Below are 23,193 nucleotides of genomic sequence, written 5' to 3'. Positions count from 1 at the left end.
CAGAAATATTGGCTAAAATGGTCTATTTTCCAGGTTTACCAAAAGCTTTGGCTCAATTCTCAAATTAGACAGTTTTCTCTCAAAACAACAAGTTCAGATCTCCTAACAATTTCTTGTTCACATCAGATTTGAATTTCTTATTGATGTGTTGTGTTTTGGCACATGCGTGCAAAAGAATAAGTACAATTGTCTACAATTTGCACAATGACTAAATGCACATGGCTTGTTGATCAAAACCAATGAGTTGATTCTCAGTGAAACTGTCAAACTCTTCAACACTTCTAAACATTCTTTCATTGTGTGAGCCATCACATGCAAAATGATCCAGTCAGTGATCAAAATCTGCCAGACATGATATATTCCATAAATATTAAGATGTGACAATGAATGTTAAGACTGTTTCGAAAAATGTGTGAGTGAGAAAAACGTGTTGAGAGTATGTCTGAGATGCCTCAAAACGCTGTCTCTATAGATAGTTCGCTAGGTTTATAAGCAGAGCAACTGACTCTGAACATAACTGACCTTCTGTAAAACTACTGTTTACACACAGTATGCGTATGTGTGTGTGTAACATTTGTTCTGGCATTTGATCTGTACTCTTGGGCAGTAATTTAGCTACGAGACGTGGATTTTACGATGCTTTGGCTGGACCTATAGCTGAACTTTAAGGGGAAAACACACAGAGACTGAACATCTAATGGCCCTAGCACTCTCTCTTTCACTCTACCTCCTCCTGGCGTTATGTCCCTCCCTCTCACAGGGTGCTAAAACAGTGACATCTGAGGGTGCGCGAGTCAGAGAAAGCAAAAGAAAGCGAGCGAGAGAGAGAGAGGTAAGACAGGGGGTCGATATTTGACCATGCCTGTGACCCAGCAGCCTGCCTTGCTTCATAATGGGCACAGCAACAGATGGCGGTGCACGAACACACAGACACACTCGCATACACACAGAGCAGCTGTCTCTCTGCCTCCCACTCCTTTACCCTTTCAGAAGGCCCCAGTGTCCAAACCACCATGATAGGGACAGCTGTGTGTGTGAAATAGAGAACGGGAGGGTCTTTGTCACAGGAACATGTGCTTGAAATGACATCTCTCTCTCTCTTTCACTTTCTTTTCTCTCTCTTCTTACAGCTTCCATTTTTTCAGAAGCTTCAATAGTCATTATCCTCACATCTGTAATGTTTTCAATGACTTTGTCTTGTTTATATGAGCACATGATTGGAGATAAAGGCTAGAGATGTAATGGAATATGCTGCTACTGGGGTGTGTGTGTGTGTGTGAGAGAGAGAGAGAGAGAGAGAGAGAGAGAGCGAGTGGGTGTAGATAAACTTACCTACTCTCCTCTTCTACTTGAATGCCGACAGACTGAAACTTGCAGTGCACTTCTGATTGGCTGGCTTCCTCAGGACCGTCAACCTTAACACAGACACACACACATTCAGTATGGAGGCTGGGTGTCTACAGTACATTTTGAAATGTTATTGTTAAATGTACTACTGTCCATTTGTTGTTGTTTGTACTTGAGGCCTTTTTAAATGGTCCTTTGTGAATATTTTAGTATCAAATGATGTAGGTGTAAAGCAAGAAGTGATTAGAAATGTGCAAATTGTACACTTTATTGATGCATACTCAATAATCAGATACTGGTACTTGAGATAAAAAAGGCTGTGTTCCCAAACTTAGTACGCTGCCTACCTAAACAGCATATTTGGGCATCATAGCATGTAAAATACAGGCGCATACTCAATAACTAGAGAATATACTGCAGACAATGGATGTGCTCATAAAAACGCTCATAAATGTATGCTGTAGTGTATACTACATAGATGGCTACTCAATAATCAGATAATATACTGCTGATTATTAATGACTAGACAGCATTTATGAAAATAGTGTACACAGTCTTAGAGCATACTAAATAATTCCAGTATATACTGTAAATAATGCCTGGCTGAATTTAAAATAGCATACTGGCATACTAATCTTACAATTTTTGCCAAATCTTTGTGTGGCAGAAATAGTAAGAGCAGAACACTATTCTGAAGGTTTTGAGAGACAGAGACAGTATTTTTCCACATACACAAATAGTGTGTTGTTTCTTTTCTTGTAAACTGAAGTCTTGTAAACACTGCTGTGCTTAAGCTCATATTTTATTCTCTGTTTTGTGTTTTCTTTGTAAGTTTAGTATTGCTAGCCTGTAACCCTATAGGCAACGCAGATGTGATTGTGTGTGGCCAACCTGTATCCCTATGGACAGGCACTTCCTGAGGGCGTCTTTCTTAGCGTCCTGTGCGATGCGTGTTACGCTGGTGGCGCTGGCTGTGGTGATGGTGATGGTGCTGTTGGTCACATGCTGGCTGGCTGGGCCGTGGACTTGAGCGTTCGCTGCCTCAATGGCTGCCGTCAAGGCCTTCATGCTATCGATGCTCTCAGTGGAGTTGCTGAGGCCTGACTGGACCGCTGCTAAGGCCCGGTTTGCAGGGCCAGCACCGGTGAGCTCATTGTAGGCATCCTGTGCTGATTCTGTGCTGCTCTGGGCTGTTATAGAGATGTATGGTCTGGTGGGTGTTGACCTGGGTGGGACCGGGGGCGGAGTTTTCTTGTAGGTTGTTATACATGATGATACTGTTGAGTGGGAGGAAGTGATAGGTTACTAAGTGACACAACTAGGTAGCGCATTCATCAATTGACAATTTAGTTAAATTTATTTAAAAGACAAAATATAACGTGGAAACAAAAGACATGGAAGTAAATTTAGAGTACCATGGACATATTTGAAGCACTATAGAGAACAATACAATAAAATACAAGCACGGCAGAGATGAGTAGAATACAGCAAAACAGAGTCAAGTTCAGTGACGTTGATGGGATTAGAATAAAGTTGCATACAGCAAAAAAAGAGTGGAACAACATTGGGAAGAAGAGAATAAAGAACAGTATAACAGAGTCAAATAAAGTTGAGAAGATTAGAATTAAGTAAACAGAATAGAGTAGATTGGCATATAATAGTAAAACAGTAAAACAGAATTCAGTAACGTAGAACATAACAAAGTTGAGTAAACACAGTTGAATAACTGCAGAGTTGAGCAGAAATAAATTACTGTAGAATAAATTAGAACAAAGTTTAGTGAAGTACATTAGAGTACAATGAAGTTGAGCCGAGGAGAACAGAGTAGAATAAAAGTTGTGTATAACAGAAAAGACGCTAATAGAGTAGAACATAATAAAGTTGAGAAGAATAGCCTAAAGTAACCTAAAATATAATAGAATGGGGTTGAGTAGAGTTTGAATAGAGTAGAGAATAAAGTACAATAACAACGTTTTGTACAGTCGAATAGACTGGCGTATAATAGTATAAAGTAAGAGTAGAACATCATTTAATAAAGTAGAGCAGAGTAAAGATAAGTAGAATACAGTAGAATTACACTTTTGAACGGAGTACAACAGAGTTGAGTGGGAGAGAACAGAGTGAAGTAGAGTAGAATATAATACAATAGAGTTGCATAAAACAGAATAGCGAAGAGAAGTTTAGTATAAAAACAAATAGAGCACATTAGAATAGAATTGAGTAGAATAAAGCATAAAAAAGTATAAGAATGCTAGGTCAGCATTTTTTGGTCAGAGTGTAGTAGTATGCAGTAAGGTAGAGCATGCTTTTAGAGTACAGCACTGTAGAGTTGCAGAGTAAAACTACAAAAAGAGTTTGGCATTACTGTCCCAAAATCATCCATCTATTTCTGCTCTCTCTGTTCTTCCTGCCTGTATTGCTTAGAATAGCACAGCTGCTGGAGAAGACTAAACACTGTGTGTGTGTGTGTGTTTGTGTGTGCGCGTGTGTGTGTGTGTGCGCATGTGTGTATGTGTGTGTGTGTGCTCAGAGACTAAACAGTGGCAGTCCATTTTCTTACAGCTCCCTCATTTCCTGCTTTTGGCAGGAGCAGGTTAGCGCAGGCCCAGGCCCAGACACACACACACACACACACACACACACATCACTCCTGGACACATGAAGGGAGCGGATTAGATCGGAAGATCTCTCTTTTGCTTTATGACATCTGAGTGTACGAGAGTGCGTGTGTCTGTTTTAGATTATAGCACTGTAAGAAGATCATGCTCTGTGTTTTAACAGCTCTCTCTCTCTCACACACACACACACACACACACACACAGAAGGGATGTGGAACAGGTTTGTGACTGCTCCGTGTCTGAATCTATGTAAACTGGGTCACAGTGCATGCGGAAAGTAGGCCAGGCTTTCTCTTTAAACTATTACAGCAACCGAGCCGGGCACTGTGTGTGCTTGTTCTCACCTGTGTGTATGAGCCTGTGTCACGTGTCAAGCATGTATGTGTGTGTTCTCTGACCCACCCAGTCCTGCGGTTTATTTCTAAAGCCTTTCCTCTCTCGCTCGCTCTCTCTTTCTATGTGACAAAGGCAAACCACAGGTCAAATAGCCCAAAACATCCAGCCACCTGGAGCCCTTTAAAATACAGATGTGCGTTTCCAAGCTAAAAACAGTCTGGATTTTTTTTTTTATCTTATCACACAATAGTAATAGCCTTGAGAATCTCATTACCAAATATAAATATTCTTCCTGTCTTTGTTTAAATAGATGAATACAAATATAAACGTAAACTATGTAAAACATAGGCTAAATGCACACTACTGTGCCAAAGTTTGGGTTATAATATTTTAAAATGCTTTTATAAGAAATCACATATGCTCATAATGAGTTTAATCTGATCCACAATACAGTGAAATATTATTATAATTTAAAATGACCAAAATGCAATTCATTATTGTGATGGAAAAGCTGAATTTGCAGCATTATTACTCCAGTCTTTAGTGTCACATGATCCTTCAGAAAAAAATATACTATGCTGAATTAGTGCTCAAGAAACATTTTTTATTTCTTATCAACGTTGACAACAATTGTGCTGCTTAATATTTTTGTGGAAATCGTTATATTGCAGGATTCTTCGATGAACAGAAAGTTCAAAGAACAGCATTTATTTGAAATAGAAATGTTTTGTAACATTATACTGTCACCTTTGATCAATTTAATGCATCCTTCCTGAATAAAGGTATTCATTTCTATTTTTTTTTTAATAACTGAACCCAAACTTTTTAATGGTAGTGTTATATAAATACAAAAAACAACACACACACACACACACACACACACACACACACACACACACACACACACACACACACACACACACACACACACACACACACACACACACGTTGTGTTTTCATGTTTTAAGGGGACTTTCTATAGACATAATGACTTTTATACTGTACAAACTGTATATTCTGTCGCCTAACCCTAAACCTACCCATCACAGAAAACTTTCTGCATTTTTATATTTTCAAGAAACAGCACTTTATAAGCTGTTTTCCTCATGGGGAACAAAAAATGTCCTCACAAGGACAAGGATTTTGGATAATGCCATTATTCTGGGGACATTTTGTCCCCATAACGGTGGGTTTACCAGGACACACACACACACACACACACACACACACACACACACTGACACACACACACACATGCCCCTTCTGCACAAAAGCATGCCAGGAAGGTCAATGGGTTGTCTGGACTCCACAAAGTGAAGAGGAAGTCAGTTGCCAGAGAGCTGTCAAAGTCTTTTTAGAGGCCAAAACGTCTCAAAAATAGTGTTTTTCTAACATGGGCAACCGCAGTATGATATATTCTCTAACACCAGATGTGTAGGACATATCCCAAACGACTTTATTTTCACCTACACGTGTGCACACACACACACGCACACAAAAAAGGCAGCGAATAAAAACAAGTCATGCCATGTTAGCGGCATTACTGACTACCTCACAGTTTCCACGGATACACTTTGATGTTTGGATCATGGAAGCGTCACGCCTCCAAAACCACACACACACACACACACGCTCTCAAGGCCATCGTGTTTATCCAACAGTTGGGAAGTGGAGTGTGATAGAGAATTCCTGAACTCCAGCAGGCAGGAACGGAGAAAGAAAAACTCCCCGAAATGCTTTCGTCCAACTTTCTCTCAACAAAAACGGTCTTAACATCTGCCGCTTGTCCAACACAATCCGAGCGCTACTGCAAACAAATGCAGCAACTCATTCTGGGGATTGGGATTGGAGTTAAACTCTCTGAAAGTTCAGATCAAATCTGAGAGCGAGTGATGCGAAAACTAAACCGCACGCAGGCATGCTAGCTTCGAAGCAATTCAGCCTGTTGGTTGAACATTAATTGGCTGCGTTCTTGGCCGATAAAGTATTTCTCGTTTCAAAAGAGTGAAAGAATGAGCGAGAGGTTAAAGAGGAGGAGGAGAGGGACTCTGTGAATGACAAAACCCCTTTTGGCCCCCGGCCCACAAACTCCTCTTTGTGAGGCACTTCAAACGAGCGGTCGACGGAGGAGTGTGAATGGTGGATCTCCTGGCTAAAAAACACACTACCCCCCGCCCGGGCCAGCGCTGTATCAAAGACGTCCCCTGCTCAACCCCCTTCACTGCCCCCCCCTCTATCATCCATTCATTCCTTCTTTTCGGCCCCTGCCCGGAGAAACTCCCCTTTCAGCCTCATGCTTCATTAGGAGGGGAGATTGAACGCACCTCTGGGCATTATGACGTCTGGACGCGGACGAGTCCGACGTGAGTGTGTGTGTGCGCTTGTGTGGAAGCGACAAAAACCATAAAACTTATTCAAACAGGTTAGTTGGGCTCCCTCTAGCAGATGCCAAGGGAATTATCGCAAAACACAAAGCGCTATAAAGCCAGAGGAGGGGCCACAGTGTGTTTTTGTGTGTGTGTGTGTGTGTGTGTGTGTGTAAGCAGGCCAGGGTGCAGAATGACAGTTCGGCCCAGCTGCCGTGTGTTTAGAAAGGGGCTGGTCACCGTTCGTCTTTCTCTCTGTCCCTTGCTCTCTTTTTCCAAAGCCAGCTGGAGTCCTTTGTGATAGTGTAGCCGTGGAAACAAGGAGGAACATGAAATCCGTGGCCTTTCTATAAAACAGCGTGTGCGTGTAAAAAAAAAACAAAGATAGAGATAAAAACAGACCAGCCAGTATTGAACAAAAAAAAGGTTTTTTTTTTTTTTTTTTTTGAAAATGCAGCGCTGACTGCTAACTGTAAACTGTGTGAGTGGATGTGTTTACTAACAGTGTGCCTGACCTACTTTTGCTTGTTCTAAGTTCATACACATGGCCAGTTTCCCCGCAGCTGTCAATCAGTGACAAACACACCCATATGCACGCTTACAAACAAACACACACGCATGCGCCGACAGGTGACACATTAAGTGTCATAATCATAGTTCAAAGAAGGAATAAAACACAGACTAGACGGTTTATGGCAGTTCAATTAGGTAAGTGTGAGATTATATATGTGCCGTGGTTTATAAATAAAACAAATGTAATAAATAAAATAAAATAAAATAAATAGAATCAATTAATTTAAATAAATTAAATTAAATTAAATTAAATCTGAATGCAAAAACATTTATAATTTGATTAAATAATTAATTTATTAAAACAAATTGTTAAAAAATGAATTATTAAAAAATTATTTAAAAAAAACAAATACTATTTGAATGCTAAATAATAAAACAAAATAAATAGCATTTTCTTTCTGAATGTATAAACGCACAAAAAAAAAAAAAAAAAATGTTCTTAATGCAAAGGTAATGAGCTTTGAAACCTTAACTTTACTCTTCAAAGTTAACGGGAGTAGGTATCTGCAGGGGTGCAAGATCTTAACTCAGGTGATGAATATCTTTCTCTTAAGTCTGTAAAGACAGACATGCCCTGGAGGAGGACAAGAGAGGCAGGGATGAATGAGGGGAAAGAGAGAGAGAGATAGAGAGAGACACACACACACACACACACACACACACACACACACACACACAGAGACACACACACACACATAAAAGAGGATGAGATTAGTTTTAGCGGCCCATTTGCTTTAGTTCCTGTCAAGCATTCCTGACACCAGTCAAAGTGAGAACACACACACACACAGACACCAAAACCATTCGGATACACAAAGACACAATAAAACCGCGAGACACATTCAACTTGACAGAAGTCTAAAATTATAATTTAATACACACGCACACTCCTGACACACAAATGATCTCTGCCTTTACACTCCCTAATCAGTCTACATACCTGTCTGATTACACATTACATCTGCTTGACGGCTCACCAAGTGTGAGTGTTTGTGTGTTTGCATAAGGATAGATGCATCCTGCATTGTTCTCTTCCAGGAATGACAGGAAGACACACACTCATATGTACCTAGCTATCTTCTAAATATAGACATACAATAGAATAAATACTAAAAAAGCTAATTATATTTAGTAAAGCAAAGACCAAACACACACACACACACACACATACATACACATATATATAAAGAGTTCAGATGCAAAAGCCTCTAAGTGCCATCTGAAATTTTCTTCTAGAATGATCATTTTTATCAAGCTTGTATATTTAAGTTAAATAATTTCACTTAAATGGCAATGAAAATTACCTATTAATTGTAATTTAACTGGAATTACTTAACTTAAATATACAAGCTTTATAAAAATGATCATTCTAGAAGAAAATTTCAGATGGCACTTAGAGGCTTCTGCATCTGAACTCTTCATATATATATATAAAATTACTAAACAAATCATTTAATAAATTATATTGGCTTACTAATTATATATACTGTATGTATATATGGTGCGTGTATATATATCTTTATTTTTAAATACTTACCTAATACTAAATATTCATATATATTTTCATACTAAAATATTTAAATTTATTTAGTAAATATAGTAATTAAGTAATTAATTTAGTAATTATATTTTAAAGAAATGTAAAATATTATATAAATGGAGTAATATATATATATATATATATATATATATAAATATTTAAAATTTTAATTTAATTTATTGTTAAATAATTTTAATTTTTAATTAAGAAATATTTGAAATGTATTTTGAATATACTTAATTACTTAAAAATGAACTAATTAATATATTATTTAAAAAATAGATAGATAGATAGATAGATAGATAGATAGATAGATAGATAGATAGATAGATAGATTAGATTAGATAGATAGATACAAAGCTATGTAAGTAGCTATGGAATGTATGAACTTAGTGTGTGTTTGTGTTCATTTGAAGGTCTTTAGGTCGAGATCTTGTACATCTCAAGAGGTCAGAGGCCTGACACTCTTGCATTTACATCTAAATACAAAGGAATGTGGTCAAGAGTTCACACCTCACACCCCGACTTATATATGCAGCACACCCAACACGCAACTCATGAGATGAGCCATGAATTAATTAAAATAAATGAACTGTCATCTGAGCAACAGTACTGATTTTAATCTAACCAACTTTTCAGCGGTCTAACCACCCTAATAATTACCCGTAACTCACCTAGCCTATCTCTATTTCCTTCTCTCTTTTCTCATACTCCCCATCTCTCCCTCTGCGGTTTGTTCTCTTTATGCTTTGTGTCTCCAGGTTTGACCTCTGACCCCTGGTATCCTGTGAGAGGTGGGGGGGGATGGGGAAAGAACCCACTTGTGTGTGGCGGAGAAATGTGTGTAGTTTTTGTGAAGAGTGTGTTAGTGCTGGTTTAGGGTTATTCCGAGATTGAAGTGGTCTTTAGGAGACTTAAGAGACCCCCGACACTCACTCACACACACACACACACACACACACTGGGGGTTGGGGGTGAGTGGGCAAGAATGCAAGGAACAAACGAGGAGCCCAGCAGGAGTGTAGGAATGCAATGCATTGTGTTACAAAGACTTCCTAAACTACTAAAGTAGAACCTCTCTCTCTCTCTCACACACACACACACACACATACACCTCTTCCCATAAACTCATATAGAGTCAATCCAAATGGCATGGTGTAATTTTTGGCTTTTTATAAATGCATGTTTTGAGACTTCAGCGCCAAAGTGATATATGCCATTAAAGGACCCTCCCAAAACATTTAGGGGCAAAAAAACACACACGCACAGACACACAGAGGACCCTTTCTGAAAGAGTAGAGACGGTCTGTAATTAAGGTTTGCCCCACCCTCGCAGTGAAAACCTAAACCATTCAACATACTCTCTCTCTCTCACACACACACACACACACACACACACAGAGAAGAGAAGAGAAGAGAAGAGAAGAGAAGAGAAGAGAAGAGAAGAGAAGAGAAGAGAAGAGAAGAGAAGAGAAGAGAGAAATAGACAGGAGTTTCCTGTGACAGGATCATGTCAACAACCGCACTTCCTTTCTGTGTGGCCTGAATCAAAGCATAGCGATTCTCAAAGAGAGGCCGTTAAGTTGTAATTACGTAAAGTGCACGGTCATCAAACAGTCAAGAGAACTCAGAATCACTCTCCAAAAACAGACTCAGATGCCACTAGTTTCTGGAGAAGAAAAAAAAGTCTTCTAATAGTCAGTGTGTTTTTGTAACACTAAAAAGCACGTTAAATCTGGTAATGAACAGATAATTGACATTGTAACGATGACAGACCACATTCCGCTAGATTTTCCAAGTGAACAGACTTAAAGGGAGAGTTCACCCAAAAATGAAAATTCCGTCATCATTTACTCACCCTCAAGTTGTTCCAGATCTGTAGGAATTTCTTTCTTCTGCTGAACACAAAAGAAGATATTTTGAAGAATGTGGGTAATTAAACAGTTGACGGAAGCCATTGACTTCCATAGCATTTTTCCGACTATATTATAGAAGTCAATGGGGACCGTCAGTTGTTTATTTACCGACATTCTTCAAAATATCTTCTTTTATGTTCCTTGAGGGTGAGGAAAAATTATGATTTTTGGGAACTATCCCTTTAAGGCTCCAGCATGTGTCAGGATGTTTCATTGTGTGCCTATCGCCACCTACAGGATGAAAATAAAAGTGTTGAAGCTGACACCACATTTATTTTAGTCTTCAGTGTCACATGATCCTTCAGAAATCATTCTAATATGCTGATTTGGTTTACCAATTTTGAAAACAGTAATATTTTTGTGGAAACCGTGACGTTTTATTAATATATTTATTAATGCCTTGACTGTCTTTTGATCAACTTAATGCATCCATGCATAATCCTCTCATATACATAAAAAATAATGTATAAGAAATATACAGGCCTATCTGCTTTTTGAAATTTATCATAGAATAAAAATGTTATTTTGAAATTGAGAAAATAAGCCATGATATTATTTGCTTCCCTGATCAGACCAATGCAAGTAATTAAAAAAAACAAATATTTTAAGATAAAATAATACTCTTACATACATATTCGGGACTATGATGTGCATTTCAGTAATGTGTGTGCGTGTGCGTGTGCTTGTGTGTGTGTGTGAAACTAAATCAGAAATGCATTAGATCATCTCCTCTGTAATGTCTATTAAAAAGTAAGCTTCAGGTCATAGATTTAGAGGAGGGATTCATATGAAAGCTTGAAGATTATGCGTGTTTGTGTATTTTTCTGCATGCCCACACTAGTAGAGCATTTCAGACAGTGTGTTCATTATTTCGCTTTCTCACTGACACCCTCTTTCATGTCTCTTTCTCTCACATACACATACATACTTACACGGGCTGATTAACTCCGGGAAGGAAGAGGAAATCATATAAATCTTAGAGCTTTGAGACATGATGTTTAAGTATAAATCAGCACAGCACCTTTCATGGTGAGTGAGGGGAGTGCCTGAAAGGAAATGATTATTTGTGCGGCTGAGAGAGAGAAAGAGAGCGAGACTGAGGAAGGGAGGGAGAGAGAAAGAGGATGAAAAGTAGCAAGACTGTTTAACTGAAATGTCTAACTGAGTGATTTGTGAAGTCTAGAAAGATGGGCTGTCCACACACACACACACACACACACACACACACACACACACACACACACACACACACACACACACACACACACCCAACTCAATTTCTCAAAGCAAAACTATCACCCTTAAACATTTATGCTACAATATGAGTATGCAGCACAAAAAAATGTGCGAAAAATACACTATGGGCATCTTCACATTACTTTTGTAAAATTACATCTAAGTGCGTAGATCATGTGACCAGTGTTGTTGTTTATCTAAAACTAAAACTATTAAAAATCATTTTCATTAATTGAAATAAAACTAAAATACAAAAAAATACAAATATTACATGAAAGATGTAACTCAAAGTAAACAAAAAATTAGAAATGCAGCCTCAGCAACTTACTGAAATTAAAGTACTAAAATTATTAAGACTATTATTGAAAAAAAAAAATACATTAAAGCTAATTATAAATATAAAAAATCGATTAAAATGACAAAAGTACATAACAGAATTGCTTAAACTCAAACTAAATAGAAGTTAATTAAAAATAATAGATGCTATAATAGCATTTCAATAATACTAAAACAACACTGAAAGTGGCATTGGATTAGAATACTATTTTATATTTTTTTAATTATTGTTTTAGACTATATTGTGAACTGCATCATCCACTGAAATGATTCACACATATATTCTTATGTACACTCATAAAAATAAAGGTTCTTTATGGGCATCGATGGTTCCACTAAGAACCATAGGACCTTTTCATGGCACAAAAGTTAGGCTACTTTATGGTGGAAAAAGGTTCTACAGATTATTAAAACGTGCTTAAGCAAGAGAGAGAAAAAAAATGGTTCTTTTAAGAGAATCTAAAAACTCCTTTTTGGAACCTTTTTTTTAAGAGTGTAGGGAGTAGGCCTATTAGATTTCAAACACGTGCTTTTCTCCCCTCTCTCTCTATACTACACCGCCCTCTTGTGCTCAAAACATGCACTGTTCACTAACACATGCATTTTCAATGGGTTTATTTAGGCTACTTGTATTACAATTATATTAAATGTATGACAATTATATTCTTTTGGTCTTTGCAGAAAATCAGCTTTGAGTTCAAAAAATATTGATTTGTCTCTTATAACTACAAAGGACTTTTATTACTTTTTTGGATCAATATGAGAGTCATCAGACTCTGTGTAATGAGAATATAATCGATAATGTTGAGATCATATCTAAGTGAGTGTCTGTATTGATCGACTGGAGGGCCTGTTTATGATATCACTGCTGTCATCTTTGGCATTCTGAGTCTCTGTTTCAGTCTCTCCTTTTAGACAGGACGACATCGAAATGAGCACCACATGCACTCAGGTCTATTTTGGTCTTCCGGTTTGAATTTCCACAGCATGAAGGTACAATCCTACAGATTTATGAATGAACCACTTGTTTTAAAATCTTCCCGGTCTACTGACATTTGTTATGACATCCGCTTCAAACATTATAATGCTCATGATAACTTTCGTTAAAGGTAGGGTAGGCAATTTTCAGAGAAGCTAGCAATAGCAAGTTAGCTTTGAAAGCATGCGATCCCACCCTCCCTTCAGAGCGCCTCCAGGGCCACATCTCCTTCAAAACACATGAACGCGTACAGCAGGGAGCAAACAAGCGTCACGAGAGATGTCTCGAAGCACATAACAGTACAATAATAATGAACATACACAACCTAAAGAACACTGACCTGTACCACCTGACTACTGCAGATTCATTACGCCGTTGATGCAGCCATAGAAACGCATAAATTCGAGTCACGAAATGCTCCAATTATAACATCACGGGTTTCCATCTCATCCAAATTACAGTTGTTATGCTGTGAACGAAGTATAAGCTTGTTGTTTTGGTTCAGGAGGAACTATAAAAGGCGTCTGCTGTTTCGGTTGCGGTGTTCGGTGACTGAGGTCTGTCTAACTCTGCATAGCATGAAACGCGCTGATGACGTGTGATGTTATCAGGGTGTAAAGACACTTTCAACCAGCATAACAAGAAAATGTTTCTGGAACAAATCGCCTACCCTGCCTTTAACTCTACAATAATAAATCTACTTTGCCAGATAATTACTCTTTGATAGCGATGCCATAGGAATATACAGAGCTACCGCAAAAACAAAATTCTAAAAAATTACAGCTTGTTTCTCTGGCGCAAAGACTACATCAAAACAAGTCAAAACAACAACAATCTCTAATTAAAAAAAGATAAAAAAAAAAAAGGAGAAAATTAGATTTGATTAAATGACATCATCTCATCCTCTTTTCCCCAGATCAACAGTTTAAATGAATTAGTTGCCGTGGAAACAACAGCATCCTCTTTCTGGCAACGAATGTTTTTCTCAGGTCACATTTTATTACACTGCAGACATCTTGACCCTTAATAACAACAACACAATGTCATTAATTTTTTTCTACTGGGCAATCACTCAAGTTAGATGTTAAACGAGTCTTCTGTATAGCTGAACTGGAAATAGCCTACACAAACACCGGCAACAGCTTTTATTTATAGAGACCAGCATGCGGCCGTCACAGGATACCTAGACCATTTGAAATGAATGGGATCTCTCAGACTCAGAACTGAAACTTGGATGGTTGAGCCATGTGGGCTCTCGCATGAAAAATACACTCATGCATGCTGACCCAGTTTTCTGGTCAGGTTTTAGGAGAACTACACCTCAACTTTTGGGATAATTTCCAACAGTATGGAAAAAAGTTAAATCACACATAAAAGGGCAACGCAGTAACAAGCAAATGGTCTCACCTCTCTGAGTTTCTTTGTTTATGTATACTGTATATTTTTGAGCCCTGCCTGACACCTGCTCCCTAATATCACATATGACATACCAAAATAGACAGATGCTGGACAGAGTTCAGTATCTTTCCCTCCCTCAAACATACACAACAAAGCCATCATTACAATTTATGATAGATAGATATTTAAAAAAAAAAAAAATTATTAATAGGCTATTTCATTATTCGAATTAAAATCTGTTTATTTTATATCACCATTATATGATTAATATTATATCGTTAATAATATTTTTATTATTATTTATTTAAAATTATATAATTATTAATGTCTAGTTCTGAAGTAGCTAAACGAGACTAATAATCAGCTTATAAACTGGATGTTAACTCGCATCAGTTCATTGCACTGAGTAAGCAAAATGTCCTCAGTTTAGTTGTGCATCACCTCAGTCAAACAATACAAACAAACAAACGACGAGAGAGAGAGAGAGAGAGAGAGAGAGAGAGAGAGAGAGAGAGAGAGAGAGAGAGAGAGAGAGAGAGAGAGTCTACTCACAGAGGCGGCGGATCCAGGAGTCACACATACCCTGTAATTTTCGGTAAACGGTAACCGGAGAGAGAACGAGAGAGAACAGCTCCTGAATGAATCTTCGGGATCTAGTGATAAACTCCAGCTTGGCTCTGAATGGAAGCTATAATGACGCTGCAGTGAGTTAACGCTCGCGCTCGGTGGATCGAGCTGCTAGTTCAGTTACGGGCGGGTACGGGACCGGCCCACACCGTCACATCCGTTAGACACCGATTCCCGTACCGGCCAAACATGAATGAGCCTGCGGGACTTCCCACCACACTGAACTGACTAACCTCATATGGACTCAATTATGTGAAATAAAAATAAAAATCCTTCACAAAATAAATATAAGGGGAAAGGGGGATTTTAAAAAACCGTATCTAGGCTATCGTTATACCGTCATCTCAATAAAAATAACAGTGAATTGTGTTTTAGATGAAAAAATACTGCATGAATCGTGTCAATCCATGCACAGTCATCTTACCAACTACCATATCTTTATTAGTAAAGTTAAAATGTAGGCCTACTAAAATTTAAGATTTGGTGTAAATATTTTCTTTTGTGTTCAACGGAAAAAAGAAACTCGTACAGGTTTGGAACATGAGGGCGAGTAAATGATGACAGAATTGTAATTTTTGGGTGAACTATCCCTTTAAAACATGCATTTTTATGTAGCATTTAACAGTCAGAGTGTGTGCTCGAGCCCGCCCTCGTGTGGTTGGAAAAAGAACAGTAACATTTTCATCTCCCTCATTCTCCTCAGACTTGGACAAGAACTGAGCCTCACTCTGTGTTTCTGCAGGTTTTAATATAATGTAATTCCATATAGCCTTGCTCCCACTGTAATTCCATGCTTCTTGAAAAGACAAACAACATAATTTAGCAGCTATAGAGAAACCTCTCATAGAAATCAATTTGAACACTAACATAATGGTGACACTATTTGATTTGAAAATAAACGTGATTGATTTAGAAATAAACATGTTTTGTCCGGCTTTAGGCTTTCCAGCAGTGAGGACCTTCAAATGTCCTCAGAAGCTGCTATTTGATGTTTCATGGGATTTTAAATAGAAATATAGTCAAATCCACACACACACACACACACACACACACACACACACACACACACACACACACACTTTTTTTTAAGTCAAGTCAATTGATCACTTTTTACAGTGCATGTTGTGTTTTCATGTTTTATGGGGACTTTCCATAGACATAATGATTTTTATACTGTACAAACTGTACATTCGATCCCCTTACACAAACCCTACCCCTAAACATACCCAGAAAACGTTCAACATTTTTATATTTTCAAAAACATCACTTATGATTTATAAGCTGTTTTCCTCATGGGGACCAAAAATGTCCCCACAAGGACAAGGATTTCAGATATTGCCATCTTTGTACACACACACACACACACATGTAAAGAGGATATCAATGATAAGTATTTTTCTAAAATATCCTGTGTTTATGGATCAGGTAAAGCTTGATTTAGATTGCTGTGAGAAATATTATGTCAGAACTTTATATTCTTTTTGGTCTGAATAAGTTTAACAAGACAGTAAGAGTCTGTACGACAGATTCAATAACTACAGCTATTTCAATATGTCACCAAATAGCCTATAGTAACAAAAGAATGCAATTAGGCTTTGGGGGGAAAACGTGTTACTAACAAATGTAAAGATATTTATAATGTTACAAAAGATGTCTATTTCAACAAAATGCGGTTCTTTTGAGGTTTCTCTTCTTAAAAGAATTCTGAAAAAAAAGAGCATCACAGTTTCTACAAAAATGTCCCTGTCTCTGAAGAAACTTGTTTAGTGTCAGTGATGAATCAGATCAGGAATGGTGGGATCTATCATCTCTCTAGACCTTAGAGCGCTCACAAGTGCTCATCTGGGGCTGGAGCTTCGGCATGAAAGCTTTATATCCCATTACCCCGGAGAGAGCAGCACACAGAGAAAGGGAGAGATGATGATGCACACAAAAAGAGAAACTCTCAGACAGACGGGGAGTTCTAATCCTTTAATGCCATGGAAATGACATTTAGATCAAAGCTGCTAAAAGGACAAATGTGATACGCACATCTGTGAGTGTGTCTGTCTGTAACTTGGAATATTGGACAGCTGTAAAACTCTGATTTACTTTCTGTTTACCATTTTATTAATTTTTTTACAACACTTACTTATAGTTCACATCCTTAAATCTTATTGGTCGTGTTTTATGAAATAATGGAGCCTAATGGAGGAATTCACAAATTCATCATCAAAACTGGTCCAATAAAAAATGAATTCATAAACGTGAACATTTTTAATATTTTTAAAAAAATGTAAGCAAAGGAAAATTTAGCAATTAATAAAAACATAGCATTTTATTTTTTTGCTGCACAACAGAACTTGTATACTCTATTATTAAAAAAAATGGATGAAAAAAATATCTGGGTTGTGTGATATTCCTTACAAGAAAAATAACAACAAAAGTAATAATATTAATAATACTGATCTATGTTATGCTTTAATAAATTGTATTTTTAGTGACACGGACCTGAACATCTAGACATAGCCTAGGATAATGTCGAAAATTACTCTAGAATTTATCATCAATATCAATATTTATTCATATCGATTTAGTGAGTATAAAAGCATCATCACACCCACAATTGTGCGTACCCCCTACACACACACACTCGTGACCAAAGGGAAATCAACAACTGAACTATAACACATATACACAGAATAAACTCATTACTACATACACTCAAGAGATTTATGCTTTCAGTGAACACTGAAGTTTTTTTTTTTTCCTTTTAGCTCCCTATGACCGATTTCTTCTGTGACAATAAGTCAATAATGTGTGTTTTTGTGTAGTCACAGAGCCGGAGGAAAAACTTCGGTTGTGCTTGTGTTTCATTTAGTGTACATCTATATAAAACATTTTCGTTGTTTGTTTCCATTTTGCTTCAGGTCATGTGTTCAGCCAATGACTCCTCATGAAGGCCGTTCATTGACAGTGATTTAATCGCTGGAGGTCGGCGAGCTACTGTATTTTTTGTTTTGTTTTTGTTGTTCTGCATGATGAGGTGGATCATGTGATCACCACTGTTTGCACTCTCACATCACTATTCATTTGCATAACGTTTCAAACCTAAAAGTGGCATAGAAGTTGCTTAATGTTTCGTCACCAACAGTGTCAGGCTGACTCAAATCTCCAACTCTCATTGAAAATAAATGGATTCTCTCTCTCTCTCTCTCTCTCTCTCTCTCTCTCTCTCTCTCTCTCTCTCTCTCTCTCTCTCTCTCTCTCTCTCTCTCTCTCTACTCTTCACTCTACAGGAGCAAAACAGTGGAGTAAGGGGCTGTTCCCTTTCAGTCGAGAACGTCAGACATAGTCGACGTCGACTGAATGGGATCATGCTAGGGAGCCTATTTTCTTCGAGGATGCTTGAACGAGCCAATGCGAGCAATGGTGACGTGAATTGCATCATGCGCTCCGCCCCGCGAGACGGGTATAAATACGGAAGCGGATGCATACACCAATCGTTCTTCACGTCGATGTCTCTGAAGAGTGTTGTTATATTACAACGAGCGAGTGTGTCGGTGCTTCTTCTAGGAAGACTCTCCCAGCTGCTGGTGATTCTGAGCTTTGAGCTCTCAACTGCTGTTTTAACAGCATCAAATTTCTGTGTTTGTTGACGGCTAGTTAGAGGGCGGAAAAGTGAGTGCTTCACTGTTTCAGTTCACTGGTCAGTGTTGCCGCGGTCATTCCCCTATGTGCTCCGGCACTGGTGATGGGTCCCATTTCCTGAAAGAGCAACACGGGTGCGTTTGCATCTTTTTCAAGATGCCTTTCCACCCGTACGTTTCTGGATGCGATCGTTCCCTGTCCCCCCATATGGACGGTCACAATGGTTGTATCACGTGTTTGTAATATATATATGTGTATATAATGTATGTTTATATATGCAGCACGTTGAAGCAGCTTTTGTGGATAGTTTATGTTCTCATTGCGAGGATCTGACTATCGCGGTGTTGAGATCGAGACTCTCCTTATTGCGTGAAGCTGGAGTCCCCATTACCACGCCCCGCTACGGCGCCGTGTGGGATGGGTGATCAGAGGATCATAGTGAGGCTTCGCCGCCCGGTTACCAATCCCTGTGGGTTTCTCACTCCTCTATCACATCGCAGCCGGTGGAGCCCCATTGAGCGCGCTGGTCCCTCTGTAATGGACCGACCAGCCGTTTCATTCGGGGTCTCTCTAGGGGACAGGATGCTGATTGCAGCATCAGAGGCTGAGCTGACCTCTGGAAATGATGACTCTGCTGTGTTATCTCCCTCTGGGAGTGTAACGTTGCCCGAGCCAGATCCAGTAACATCAGCTATGCTGAATCGGGCCGCCGAGGCTGTCGGGCTCGACTGGAATCTTCCACCGTCTCGGTTGGATGATTGGTATCTCAGGGCGGGCCGCGCTGGTTCTCAGCTCGCCGCCCCAGTGCCTTTCCTTCCCAAAGTGCATGGAGAGCTTACCAGGTTGTAGATGCCACCTTTCTCTGCCAGAAACTGCCTGAATAAGTTTTTCCCCCCTCGCTACCCTTGACGGAGGAGCGGTGAAGGGTTGCGAGGCTTTCCCTCCAATGGAGCGGTCTGGCGCGACACAGGTGCACCTGTGTCCGGCTGCCGCTGCTTTTTGGGTGCGGCCCCTCGTCTCCCCCCTAAGGCCTTGTGAGTTCTCGCCCGTTCCAACGGGCAGAGCTTACAAAGCCTGTGGGCAAGCCGCCTCCTCTTGCGTGCCATGGCGCTGCTTCAGGTCTATCAGGCCAGGGCACTCATGGACATGCACGAGGGCAGTCCAGACCGTGCGCTCATAGGTGAGCTCCGCACCGTATCTGACCTCGCCCTCCGGGCCACGAATGTCGTGGCGTGCGTGAGCCAGTCTGGCGATGTCCACGTTAGTGGTCCAGGAGCGCCATCGTTGGCTCAGCCTGGTTCTATGGTGGATGCGGACAAGGTTCGGTTCCTGGTCTCCCCAATTTCCCAGGTTGGGCTGGTTGGCGATGCGGTGGAGAACTGCGCCCAGCAGTTTTCTGCCGCCCAAGCGCAGGCGGAGGCCATCTGGCACATCCTGCCCCGGCGGCCCGCTGCTGCCACCCGGTCTCCGGTGGCAGTTCCTTCGCCTGCTCCTCGCCGAGGGTGTTCCCCTGCCGCCGCTCTGCTGGGCCTCCGCAGCAGCCTCCAGCCAGGCCTCAGCATAGAGCCGACCGCAGTAAGGATGCCCAGCCCGCTCTAGGTCCTGCCAAGCCAGGTGGCAAGCGACAGAGAAAGCGTTCCTGAGCGGGCCGCTCAGGGATGGAGGAAGGTGCTTGGAGTGGGTCATCCACTCCCTCCCCCCGGATGAGGGCCGGATGGAGTCTTTGTTTGTGTGAGTGTCTGTTCCACCGCTGGCTCCTATCCTGTGTGTGTGCCGCAGTCCTACTGGCGAAGGACGTGTGCTAGCCGTTCCCTCCAGCCGGTATGGAGTTTAGCTTCAGAGCCTGTACTTCATTGTATCCTTATTATGTGGGGGGTTACGACCATCTTGGTTCTGTGCCAACTGATATGGGCCCTTTTTCGAAAGCCTCCGTTAACTTGTAAACACAGAGTTGCATTTTCAATGCCCCGTCTCCAAGCTTGGTCTGCAGCGTTCAACCTGAAAGACATGTACTTCAGATCTCTATCCTTCCACTCCACAGGCTTACTGTGTTCTAGCGTTCGAAGATACGAAGTATCAGTACATAGTCCTACCCTTCGAGTGCTCCATAGCCAGTTGGGTCTTCAGGTCAACTGGGAAAGAGTAATCTCGCCCAAATGCCGAGTATCTCTTTTCTAGTATGGAGATGGTCTCGGTCTAGCGCATCTCTCAAGTGAGGTGTGCCAGCTCTGTGCTATTTAGAAGTGAGAAAGGGTCCCACTGAAACTTTCAGAGGCTCCTGGGGCATATGGCAGATGCAGCCGCATGGCTTCCTCCACATGGAGACCGCTTCAGCACTGGCTTGACGACCGAGTCCCAAGGTGGCCGTGGCAGAGCGACACGCTCCGTGTAAGAAAACAAACACCCTGGCCTATCGCCAAACCCTCAGCCCATAAGCAGACCTTTGTTTCCCCAGGCTAGTGGCTCCTGGAACAAGTGTCCTCCAAATGTTGGCTGAGGGGCCACGTATAAAGGGCATGCAGTAACAGAGCTCTGGGCGCCCTCTGACTGCATTGCTGTTGCTTAAAGTCCCTCGCTTTGAGACACAACTGCTCAGCGAGCTTGTACTGTTCTGACAACATTGTGACCGTCGAGCTGTGCTCCCCTTGCATGTTGCAACTCGCCCGCCACCTCCTCCTTGGAGTCAGAAGCTTTTAAGGTCGCTTCATTCCACCTATTTTTGCTGGCCTGCTCAATCGTGCCGCTCACAAGTCTCACGACAGCCTCCGGTCCAGATACAGTGGAGACTCCATCCCCAGCTGGCCAGCTGTTTCGGACCACTTCGAGGCTGGACAGCCACGTTTGTTGCCCCTCCGGACTCGTCCTGTGCCAGTTGTTTCTTTTCTTGTCTGAGTGGATATCCCTCGACAAAGACTCTGGCCACAGCTGGCCCTGGGCCCCGCAGAAATGTGTTCCCCAGTGAGCCTTCTTGCACTATGGTGCTAAAATCAGGAAGAGATGGAACAGGTTTTGTTAGTTGCCCCTCACTGGCCCAACCAACCTCCTCTCGACAGCCTTCCTGACACCTTCCTCTGAGCACATTCTCAGGGATGGGGCACAATGGCACCCACGTCTAGACCTTGGAAAGTTTCAGTTCTGGTTCTAGTAAGAACGGGACGCGGAGGTTCTGGTCTACCGCAAAAATTGTTATGCAGTAGAGACCATCACTTCTGTGAGCACCCTCTAGAAAGACACTTGCTCCTCTAATAGAAGTCGAACCTGTTCATTGAATTGAGTCTTCTCTCCGTGAGGAGATCCCGAAGGTGTTCGATCACTTCAGTGCTCCCTTTAAAAAAAAACTTCTTGTGGTTGGAGTGAGGGCTGTCCCCTCCACCTCAAAATGTTGTGGCCTCTACATTGGCGCACATCATGAGGCAGTGGATTCAAATCCAAGCGGAGTGCGATTTGGTCATCAGGTCCCTGAGGCGAGCAAGGAGATATATCCGCCTTGTGTCATCTCCTTACCCTCTTGGGTCTTTTTCTCTGGTGCTACTGCACTGCAGAGACTGCCCCTGAGCCATCGCAGGCAGTGAGTTAAAAAATTCTGTTTTTTAAGAAACAGTTCTCCTGCTCGCATGGTCTCCACTAGAGGGTAGGGACTGGCTAGCTTTCGGTCAACGAGTTGTGCCTGGAATTCGGGCTGGCTAACTCTCACAAGTTGAGACCCCGGTCTGAATGTGTGCCCAAGGTTCCTACCTCTCTTATGGGACCAGATGGTGAGCCTGCAAGCGCTGCCCCGGAGGAGGCAGACCCAGCCCTGGCTTTTCTCTGTCCGTCCGCCTCGGTGTGGTTATACGTGATCAGAATGCAAAACCTAGACCTTAGACCAGCTCTATCTGTTATGGAAACCAGCAGAAGGGAAGGCTGTTTCCAAGTAGAGGTTGGCCCACTTCAAAGTGGTTGCCTTCGTCTTGGTGAGAAGTCCCAAGATGCCCGTGCCCACTTGGGCGGTGAGCTCCTCCTAAGTGAGAGTACTGCTCCCTCCTAGGCATTGGCATACAGTGCCTCGCTGAACAGATGTTGAATAGAGTCGGGAGCTGGGCGACACCTATACACATTCGCTAGAGAACTAGCATGTGTGGAACCTTTGCTTCCCGTGGGCTCCCTTTACATGAAGCCAGTTTTGAATGCAAGCACAGTTCGAAGTGTCGGCTTGCTGCGCCATTCCCCTCCTATGGACTGGATACGTGTGCAATTTTTGCTCCAGTTGAGTTCCCTCTTAAACTGAACCCTGTTGAGTTCCTCCATACCC

The 23,193-nt window shown here is 41.0% G+C and overlaps 1 protein-coding gene across 7 annotated transcripts in view; it reads right to left on the bottom strand.

Moving 5' to 3' along the window:
* dlgap1b (discs, large homolog-associated protein 1b) overlaps positions 1-23,193 on the bottom strand; it is a 146,319-nt gene that overhangs the window by 11,808 nt on the left and 111,318 nt on the right. For all 7 annotated transcript variants that reach the window (XM_079862986.1, XM_079862984.1, XM_079862989.1 and 4 more), the window contains 2 exons: positions 2,239-2,624; positions 1,333-1,415 (listed from right to left, as the gene is read on the bottom strand). In XM_079862986.1, coding sequence (XP_079719112.1) covers positions 1,333-1,415; positions 2,239-2,624 — 469 coding nt within the window. The remainder of the gene's footprint in view (positions 1-1,332; positions 1,416-2,238; positions 2,625-23,193) is intronic.

Source organism: Squalius cephalus (assembly GCF_949319135.1).
Source record: "Squalius cephalus genome assembly, chromosome: 25".
In the NCBI taxonomy this organism is placed as follows: Eukaryota; Metazoa; Chordata; class Actinopteri; order Cypriniformes; family Leuciscidae; genus Squalius; species Squalius cephalus.
The sequence above is the reverse complement of the archived record's forward strand: the minus strand, read 5'-3'. Positions and strand labels throughout refer to the sequence as shown.